The sequence below is a fragment of the Nomascus leucogenys genome, chromosome 22a, assembly GCF_006542625.1.
Source record: "Nomascus leucogenys isolate Asia chromosome 22a, Asia_NLE_v1, whole genome shotgun sequence".
NCBI classification, from domain to species: Eukaryota; Metazoa; Chordata; class Mammalia; order Primates; family Hylobatidae; genus Nomascus; species Nomascus leucogenys.
Genome location: NC_044402.1, coordinates 13,677,576 through 13,688,452, shown reverse-complemented (window position 1 = coordinate 13,688,452; position 10,877 = coordinate 13,677,576). Strand labels below are relative to the sequence as shown.

The 10,877-nt window shown below is 40.0% G+C and overlaps 1 protein-coding gene across 2 annotated transcripts in view; it reads right to left on the bottom strand.

Annotated features, from left to right (window-relative positions):
• Nucleotides 1–561: 561 nt before the first annotated feature.
• Nucleotides 562–10,877, bottom strand: part of ATXN3 (ataxin 3) — a 50,386-nt gene continuing 40,070 nt past the window's right edge. Inside the window, exon 9 of one of the 2 annotated variants that reach the window (XM_030802810.1) lies at nt 562–6,398. In XM_030802810.1, the coding sequence (XP_030658670.1) occupies nt 6,289–6,398 (110 nt within the window). In that variant the 3' untranslated portion in view covers nt 562–6,288. The remainder of the gene's footprint in view (nt 6,399–10,877) is intronic. The other variant, XM_030802809.1, reaches the window with a different exon arrangement.

The following is a 10,877-nucleotide window of genomic DNA, read 5'->3' as shown; positions in this document are numbered from 1 at the left end:
TGAGCCACTGGCGCTGGGCCAGTTGAGCAAACATTTAAAAAATATATTTCAAATAAAAATTTGGAATTCTTAGCTTCTCTTGGAAAAGACTGAGGATCCCGTAATAATGGACCTTTTGGCAGGCAGTAAGCTGGAAGAGAATATCAATGGACTGTGCTGGCCTGCGTTATGCATATTCATCACTGCAGCTGGTTAAGAACAATCCATACACCAGTGCTTCTCAAGCTTCACGCTATACTTTAGTGTCCTGGGGATCTTGTAAAAAGTGCAAATTCTGATTCAGTAGGTCCGAGTGTGGCCTGAAACTCTGCATTTCTGAAAAACTCACAGGTGATACAGATGCTGCTGGTCCTCCATCCATACTTTTCTCCTGCTTTGTCGCCCAGGCTAGAATTCAGTGGCAAGATCATAGCTCACTGCAGCCTCGAACTCCTGGGCTCAAGCAATCCTCCTGCTTCTGCCTCCTGGGTAGCTGGAATTGCAGATGCAAGCCACCAAGCCCAGCTCTAATCATACTTTGAATAGCTATGAATTAACAATAAATACAAATTCAAAAGGAAATAGAAAAGCAAACATTATCTTTATTTAATAATCTTTGATATTTAAAATACAACTCATTGAACATCCACACTAACAACAGAATCCTCAGCGTTCAACAGTGCTTTGGAAGCCCGGCTTTTCTAATGACCAGACAGGAAGGCCTGTGTGTGTAATAACAGCAAATGAACTTACGAGGGAGCACACACAGAAGGGCTGCAGGGGCTAGGTCCTGAGCAAGCGGCACTGCCACAGTGCACTTGTATCATGGCCAAACAATGCTTTTTGTTTCAGATATTTTCTGTACTTGAATTTCAAATATTTATACAGAACAGTAATTTTTAAAAAGTTATTCCTAATAGCCCAGTGTTGTAAAAATTAATCACATTTAAAATGTATGTTTTCCTCTTTCAAAAAAAAAAGCATTAAAAAAATTCCGAAAACATTCCTTGAACTATGCAAGAGACAAGTGAGAGCTCCCTAAAGGCATCAGGAATATCCATTTATATTTCACTAATGTTTCTCATTGCTTTGTCCATGAATCCACAGGCTTAAAATGTTTTTTGATATGCTATTAAACATGCCAATTACGACAAATTTAGAAGTTACGTTATTAGCACTAATTCTTAAAATGCCAGACCACTTGGAAAAAATAAAAATTGCAAAGATTTTCTTCAAATTAAAAAACGAAATCAAAATTCTAGAATTTACCAACGATGTCAATAATCTTCATTCATGAAAGCAAATTTGAACAAAAATACTTTTATTATGTTTAAGACTTTAAAAAAATACAAAGCCAGCTCATTTTTTAAAGCAAAAAGATGCTGGTTATAAAGGGACCAGGAATAAAAGGAAGTTTTTATTTTGAATATGAAAAATAAAAAGTTATTTACATTGCTGACATGATTAGTTGATCCAATCTGGTATTTCTTAATTAGGGTCACATATATCATATATCCATACTTGTTAAGGACTCGATACAACAAACAATTCACTTTGAAAACAGTGGCCCGAGGCCAGGCATGGTGGCCTGCACCTCTAATCCCAGCACTTTGGGAGGCCAAGGCAGGCAGATCACCTGAGGTCAGGAGTTTGAGACCAGCCTGACTAACATCGTAAAAACCCGTCTCTACTAAAAAAACAAATATTCGCCGGGTGTAGTGGCAGGTATCTGTAATCCCAGGTACTTGGGAGGCTGAGGCAGGAGAATTGCTTGAACCCGGGAGGTAGAGGTTGCAGTGAGCCAAGATCGTGCCATTGCACTCCAGCCTGGGCAGCAGAGCTAGACTCTGTCTCAGAAAAAAAAAAAAAAAGAAAGAAAAAGAAAATAGCGGCCCAAGGCCTCTTCGTTTCCGGATTTAAAAAAAAAAAAAAAAAACAACCTTTAAGACGGAGTTCACTCTTGTTGCCCAGGCTAGGGTGCAATGGCATGATCTCAGCTCACTGCAACCTCCACCTCCTGGGTTTAAACGATTCTCCTGCCTCAGCCTCCCAAGTAGCTGGGATTACAGGTGCCCGCCACCACACCTGGCTAATTTTTGTATTTTTAGTAGAGATGGGGTTTCACCATGTTGGCCAGGCTCGTCTCGAACTCCTGACCTCAGGTGATCCACCTGCCTCAGCCTCCCAAAGTGTTGGGATTACAGGCGTGAGCCACCGCACCTGGCTGGGATAAAGTTTTTAATAGGAAGTCATATATATATATATATATATATGTATTTTTTTTTTTTTTTCAGAGACAGAGTCTCACTCTGTTGCGCAAGCTGGAATGCAGTGGTGAGCCCTCGGCACTCTGCAACCTCTGCCTCCTAGGTTCATGCAATTCTTAGCCTCCTGAGTAGCTGGGATTACAAGTGTGTGCCACCACGCCCGGCTAATTTTTGTATTTTTAGTAGAGATAAGGTTTCACCATGTTGCCCAGACTGGTCTTGAACTCCTGGCCTGAATTGATTCGCCCGCCTCAGCCTCCCGAACTGCTGGGATTACAGGCATGAGCCACTGCGCCCAGCCGGGAGGTCATCAATATTAATTATTGAATCCTCCTAAGAATTTAAAACATCAAGATTTATTTTTCTACTTAAGATTTTAAAATTATCATATTTTGATTATGCACTGAATCTATTTTTTATCTGTACAGGTCCAATGGGCTGGTTTTAAGAATTTAGTAGCTCTTGGCACTAGCATGATTTTTTTTTTTTTTTTTGAGACAGAGTCTCACTCTGTTGCCCAGACTAGAGTGCAGTGGCACCATCTCGGCTCACTGCAACCTCTGCCGCCAGGGTTCAAGCGATTCTCCTGCCTCGTAGCTGGGATTACAGGCACCTGCCACCGAGACCGGCTAATTTTTGTAGTTTTTAGTACAGACGGGGGTCTCACCATCTTGGCCAAGCTGGTCTTGAACTCCTGACCTCCTGATCCACCCGCTTTGGCCTCCCAAAATGCTGGGATTACAGGCGTGAGCTACCACGCCCAGCCGGCACTAGCATGATTTCAAAAATAGTATCAAAAATTCAGACATTCAAAATGTGATTTAGGCTCTGACTGAAATAAAATTTATTTTATTCAACTTAATATTAAATGAAACAATATGGACTACTGGTAGTTTTGTCTGCAATGATACTCAACTGGTTTTGAGTTTTTTTCCTCATTTACTTTGGCATCATGAATAAAGCCTTAAGAAAAATCAAGTTTTAAGGACGAAAAAAAAAAGCACCACCTTAAATAAAATATTCTGTGAATTGTAAATTATTTGGCCAAGATCTTAGTATAGAGTTTACCTGCAGCAGCCTTTTCAAACAGTTTATATTACTGAAATATGTATATGATTAACGTAAAAAACATAGATTGATTTTAGATCAGAGATTAACTATTCTGAATTTTAAAAACATAAATTACTCATTAAATCCATGACATCTGAAAATACGAAAGTGGTATTTCCAAGGCTTATTTAAACTTCTACTAGCATCACCACTGTACATACTTGATCCCAGTAATACAAATTATACATTAGAAAAATGATACCAATAGTTTAAATATTAAACATTAAGATGTTCCCAATTAGTAAAACAAAATGGAAATCTTTAATACACTTCTTAGCAGGACAGTTCTTGTGAATTTAGTTGTTCCTGACTTTCTTGCAGGTGGTTTACAGTAAATGGCAGTAACTGATGTATGAACTACAGCTTTGCATAACTTTTAACTTTTTTGATACTATGGTTACTTGCACTGGCATCTTTTCATACTGGCCAATCAATTAAGAAATGGAATCTAAACATTCAATTAAATTTAAGCCAACCCCACCAAGATGGCAGTTCACTAGTGATTCTGGATCTGCCTGCTAAATGTAACAATTTCACAACAAACTACACAAACACATTCAAACGCATCCAGTGTGTGCTCAGCTCTGCTTTAAAAACTCTCTAGCTGGCCAGGCGCAGTGGCTCATGCCTGTAATCCCAGCACTTTGGGAGGCCAAGGGAGGCGGATCACCTGAGGTCAGGAGTTCGAGACCAGCCTGGCCAAACATGATGAAACCGTGTCTCTACCAAAAATACAAAAATCTGCCAGGTGTGGTGGTGGGCGCCTGTAATCCCAGCTACTCTGGAGACTGAGGCAAGAGAATTGCTTGAACCCAGGAGGTGGAAGTTGTAGTAAGCCGAGATCATGCCACTGCCCTCCAGCCTGGGAGACATAGCAAGACTCCGTCTCCAAAAAAAAAAAAACAAAAACAACAAAAAAAAACTCTCTAGCAACTAAAAGTCAAACATGCCATATTTTCTTAAGTGCTTTAACTAGGGTATATATGAACTTTATAATCTAAAGTTAAAACTTTAAAATGCATATTGGTTTTCTCATTTTTATATTAGGTAGCTCATCAATTCAAGTGTATGAAAAGTTTAGTTTAACTTTTCAATGGAAAAAGGTAATGAACAAATATCCATGGAAAATATGACTAACACACTGGTAATAATTAACATAAATGTTCAGTCTTAAAATATTTAGCTTTTTAAATCTTGAGGAAGTAGTAGTAAATTCCAACATCCCTTGCAGTTTTAAAGTTTTATAATTCTTCTGAAACATTTTTAACTATTAAAAGAAAACTTTAGATTTTAAAATAAAGCTATCCCTTTGTGTAAGGGAAACTTCAGAAAACTGATTGGCACAAAATAATGACTTAAAAAATCTGTTATATCCAAGAAAAAACTATTTTATAATCATAAATAAAAGATATTTTTTCTCTTTTCAGTTAGTTAGCAATAAATCCTAGATCAAAAAACTTTCCCTGATAAAATGTGTGCGCCACACACCAGGAGGGCAATATACCATATTTTAATTTTCGAAGTTGTCAGCTGAAATTTCTTGGATTTTAGCTTATGAACAATTCAACATTCAAAAGAGCTTCAAAAGGGGATGGAGAATGAGGGATAGGGAACACAGAAACTAAAACATCAATTTCAGAGACATGGTTTTCACCAAAATGATACTACCCTATTGACCCAGCAAGAAACTCTCTGTACATCTCAATTAAAGAGAATATTTATCAAAACTATGGACTTTCTTATTTACAGACCCACTAAGTACTGTGACTTCTATTGTTCTTAAGCTATCTAAACATGATGCAAGTGTCAAATCACAGTATAAATTTAAACATATTTTCATTAGTAAATTATTTTCATGTTCCAGATCACCATCTTTGATAAGCTATACCTACTAAAAGATGTGAAGCAGACACCTATATTCCATGACTCAACTGTAAAGAGAACAGAAAGCTCCAGTCATAGGAGAAAAAATAAAATAAAAGTGCTATTAAAATTGAAGGCCAAATTTCATGTATCATACATTCATGGTGGGTACATATGTTTAGTCTTCTAACAGAAGGAGACTTGCCTGCATACTATGCTTCTCCTAGTTTTCTCAATTGGAGAAAAAAGGAAAAAATAAGGCGCGGGAAGAAGGGGTTGCAACAAAGCTGTAAGGTTTTGATATAAGTGAAAAGACATTCATAAAGCATCTGGGAAAGCACATGCTCACACATTTTAAAAAATGCTCATTTATTCTCAAGTACTTGTGCAGGGCTGATTTCAGAGTTTAGGAATGCACCAGTCATGAAATAATGATCCCATCGTAGGGCTTAAATGCTAAACCTCAGAAAAGATTACCATCTTTCAAAAGAATTGTGGGAAAATAATGAAAACCAGGTAGCAGAAAAGTTGTGATCAGAGAAAACAACACAAGAAAACACTGGAGCACACGGTATACAGTTGAAGGGAGAACCGTTCATCCTTCTAGAACCATTACTATTATCAACACAGACTAGAGATACTTTCCTGAAAGGTTAATTTGGTTAATAAGAAATGAAAGCCACTATCACATGATGTGAGCCAAATTACCTACAAGAGAGAAAAGGAAAACAAACCATATGGAAAAAGCCTGAGGCAAGAGCTAATTAGCTGGTCTGCAAAAAGATCCAAGAAAAATGCCCTAACTTTAGATATGTTAGATATTGCACACTCAAAAAAGAAAAAGAAACATTTAGAAAACTATTTTAAATGTCTTTAATTGCTGAACGCCTCTTTGGCTAATATTTGGAAGATCATTATTTAGTCCTACAACTGACGCATTGTTCCACTTTCCCATCATTTTGTTTGCAAACCACTAAAAGTCTTATTTCCTCATCTCTTTGACACATTACCAAAGTGGACCCTATGCTGTAATCACACAGGATAATGTTGGAAAGTATGAATATCTAAATTATTTTGTAAACATATTATTTTTTCCTTCTGTTTTCAAATCATTTCTGACAGTTTCTAAAGACATGGTCACAGCTGCCTGAAGCATGTCTTCTTCACTCATAGCATCACCTGTTGGGAAACAAAACCACATTTGTTTAAAATTTCCAGAAAATTCTCAAAGTCATCAAAAGGTAAACTCTCAGAAAATGTTTTTCTATTTGAGCACGAGTTTCTTTTTTTGATTTAATACATATAAACCAAAATTTACTTTTATGGTTCTATATATTTTGACAAATACACCGTTAAGATATACAACCATTCCATTGCCCCAGAAAATTCCCTCATGCTGCCCCTTTGTGGTCAATCCCCAATTCCTAATCCCAGATAGCCACCAGTATACTCTCTGTCCGACAGTTTTATCTTTCCCTGCATGTCATATAAAAGGCATCAGTAGGTATGTAGCCTTTTGAATATGGCTTCTTTCACGTAGCATAATGCATTTGAGATTTGTTGTGTATATCAACAATTCATGTATTTACAAAAACCCAACTTTCTATTTTGAAAGAACTGTCAATTCAAAGGAAGTTGCAAAGATATTTCAGAGAGGTTTCGTGTACTCTTTTGCCCAATTTCACCCAATAGTTACATCTTATGTAACTAAAGATCAAACTAAAACCTAGATATTGACATTGGCACAATGTTATATGTAGTTCTACATGGCATTTTATCACACATGTATATTCATGTAACCACCACCACTACAATCAAGACATAGAAGTGTTATAATACCACAAAGATCTCCCTCCTATCGATTTATATTCCCACCCACCTCTCTTTCACCCACTTTCTCTAACTAGTGGCAACCATTAATATGTTCTCTATCTCTATACAGCTGTCATTTTTAGAATGTTGAACAAATGGAATCATACAGCGTAAGACCCTTTGAGGCTTTTTTGCACTCAGCATAATGCCCCTGAGATCCAGCCACGGTGCTGCCTGTGCCAACAGTTGGTTTCTTTTTAATCCTGACAGTAGAGTATTACATGCTATGGATGTACTACAGCTTGTTTCACTGTAGGACATTTTGGTTGTTTCCAGTTTTTGATTATGACAAGTAAAGCCGCTATAAACATTCATGTACATGTTTTTGTGAGAATACAAATTTCTATTTTTGGCTGGGAACAGTGGCTCAAGCCTGTAATACTAGCACTTAGGGAGGCCGAGGCAGGCAGATGGCTTGAGCCCAGGAGTTCAAGACCAGCCTGGGCAATTGCGTCAGTGGAACAATGTGTCAGTTGTAGGACTAAATAATGATCTTCCAGGCTGGGCACAGTGGCTCACGCCTGTAATCCTAGCACTTTGGGAAGCTGAGGCGGGCGGATCACAAGGTCAGGAGATGCAGACCATCCTGACTAACACAGTGAAACCCCGTCTCTACTAAAAATACAAAAAATTAGCCGGGCGTGGTGGCACACGCCTGTAGTCCCAGCTACTCGGGAGGCTGAGGCAGGAGAATGGCGTGAACCCGGGAGGCAGAGGTTGCAGTGAGCCAAGATTGCGCCACTGCACTCCAGCCTGGGTGACAGAGCGAGACTCTGCCTAAAAAAGAAAAATAATAATAATGATGATCTTCCAAATACTAGCCAAAGAGGCATTCAGCAATTAAAGACTTTTAAAATAGTTTTCTAAATGTTTGTTTTTCTTTTTTGACTGTGCAGCATTGCCCAGGCTGGTCTTGAACTCCTGGGCTGAAGCAATCTGCCTGCGTCGGCCTCCCTAAGTGCTAGTATTACAGCACTTACAGAGTGTGATATTAAAAAAAAAATAGTAATAAAGTTTCTGTTTTTCTGGGATAAATGCCCAGGAGTATAGATGCTATGTCATATGGTCAGGGTATGTTCAATTTTTAAACAAATAGTGAAATTATTTTCCAAAGTACCTGCATCAGTACAAAAGAAATATAGAGGGGTTACCTCCCTTTATATCCTTTGACCCTCCTTCATTTGTAACATAATTGCCTTAAATATTTCCAGTATATATACTGAAAACCAAATCAGTGCTATAATTCTTGCTTCAACCATCATACAATTTAGAAAATTCAAAAGGAGGGGGAAGTCTATTGTGTTTACCCATATTTTACTCTTTTTATTGTTCTTTCTTCCTTCCTGATGTTCCAAAATTACTTCTTTTATCATTTCTTTTCTGTTTTAGAGAAATTCTTCTAGCCATTCTTTTAGGGTAGGTCAGCTGAAGACAAATTGTTAATTTTCCCTTCATTCCTGAAGGATATTTCACTGGATATGTAATTCTGGGTTTAGAGGTTTTTTCTTGGTTTTTTTTTTTTTTTTTTTTGAGACAAGGTCTCGCTCTGTCACCCAGGCTGGAGTACAGTGGCATGAACTTGGCTCACTGCAACCTTCACCTCCTGGGTTCAAGCAATTCTCTTGCCTCAGCCTCCAGAGTAGCTGGGACTATAGGCGCCCACCACCAAACCCAGATATATATATATATATATATTTTTTTTTTTTTGAGACGGAGTCTCGCTCAACTGCCCAGGCTGGAGTGTAGTGGCGCGACCTTGACTCACTGCAACCTTCGCCTCCCAGGTTCAAGCGATTCCCCTGCCTCAGCCTCCCAAGTAGCTAGGATTACAGGTGCATGCCACCACACCCAGCTAATTTTTATATTTTTAGTAGAGACAGGGTTTCCCCATGTTGACCAGGCTGGTCTCGAACTCCTGACTTCAGGTGATCTGCCTGCCTCGCCTCCAAAAGTGCTGGGATTGCAGGTGTGAGCCACCATGCCCAGCCTAGAGCTTTTTTCTTTCAGCACTAGAAAAAATGTTGTATGTACCCCTTCCTTCTGGCCTTTATGATCTCTGATAGGTAATCTGCTGTCATTCAAATTGCTGTAGGTAAGGTCATTTCTTGCTAATTTCAAGATCTTCATTTTTTGTCTGCAGTGTTCAGAAATCTATAATGGGTCTCTGTGTGAATTTCTTTGAGTTTATCATATTTGAGCTTCATTCAGCTTTTTCAATCTGTAGGTTTCTGACTTTTGCCAAATTTGGGAAATTTTCAGCCATGACTTCTTCCTCCAATTTTTTTTAGCCTCACCCTCTTTCTCATCTCCTTCTGGGACTCCATGACACGAATTGAGATGGAGTCTTGCTCTGTTGCCCAGGCTGGAGTACACTAGTGCGATCTTGGATCACTGCAACCTCCGTCTCCCAGGTTCCAGTGATTCTCTTGCCTCAGCCTCCCCAGTAGCTTGGATTACAGGCGTGCGCCACCATGCCCGGCTAATTTTTGTATTTTTAGTAGAGATAGGGTTTCACCATGTTGGCCAGGCTGGTCTTGAACTCCTGACCTTAAGTGTTCAGCCCACCTCGGCCTCCCAAAGTGCTGGGATTACAGGTGTGAGCCACCATGCCCAGCTTAGTGATTTTCAATTAAATCTTGAAAATTTGGGGTATTATGTTATGAGAATGTGAATCTTATTTATCTTCCAATTTAGCAAGTCTCCTCTGACACAGCACTGGCAGCAGGGAAAAGGGAGTGCCACCTCACTACAACCAGAGGGGAGTGAAAGTCCAGGTTTCTTCAAGGCCTGTGATGACACGGAGTGGTGGTCATGGGGATTATTGCTGAACGCCCATGGGAGTCCTAGCTCCCTAGTCCTCCACTGACATCTCTCTGACTGGGAGGGAGAGGAGTGCCTTGTTACTGATCTCCACGTGGCCTCCACGGACATTGTGGAGGTGTCCTTGTTACTGCTGGGTGTCAGCAACAGTCTGGATTCTCTACTAGGCCTCTTCTCCAATATCACCCACATAGGAGCCAGAGAGATGCCTATGTATTATTGGGTGAAAGTTCAGGCTCCCTGTGACCGCTGACACCGTGGGAAAGGAGTGTTATCACCTCCTGGAGGGAATGAAAACCCCAGCTCCCCAGTCAGCCTTCTCTGCCACCACCTTGGCTGGGAAAGGGGAGACGTGTACCTTATGACTTCCAGGTTGGGGTACATATCTTGGCTCCCACTTGGCCTTTGCTGACAGGGGTGAATGGGGCCAGTTTATTCTGTTCTGTTTGACTGGAGTCTAAGTGCTTATTATCCAAAAGTTTTTGTCTTGCTAGGCTACCTCTTTTGACTAGAGAGAGCAGGCTTTTCATGGGGTTTTCTCTTGGTCTGAGCTCATAGCTTCTCCAGCACCAAGTCCAGGAAAAAAGAGGCAAAAAGAAAATCCAGGCCACTCCCCACCACGCTGCTCCTCTGGTTCCAAGGTCCCTAGCCAGTCTGTCTTCTCTCTGACTTTGAGATTCAGCTTCATGTTTTTTTTCCTTTTTGAGACAGAGTTTTGCTCTTGTTGCCCAGGCTGGAGTGCAATAGTGCAATCTCAGCTCACTGCAACTTCCGCTTCCCAGGATCAAGCAATTCTCCTGCCTCAGCCTCCCAAGTAGCTGGGATTACAGGCATATGCAACCATGCCCGACTAATTTTGTTATTTTTAGTAGAGACAGGGTTTCTCCACGTTGGTCAGGCTGGTCTTGAACTCCCAGCTTCAGGTGATCCACCCGCCTCAGCCTCCCAAAGTGCTGGGATTACACG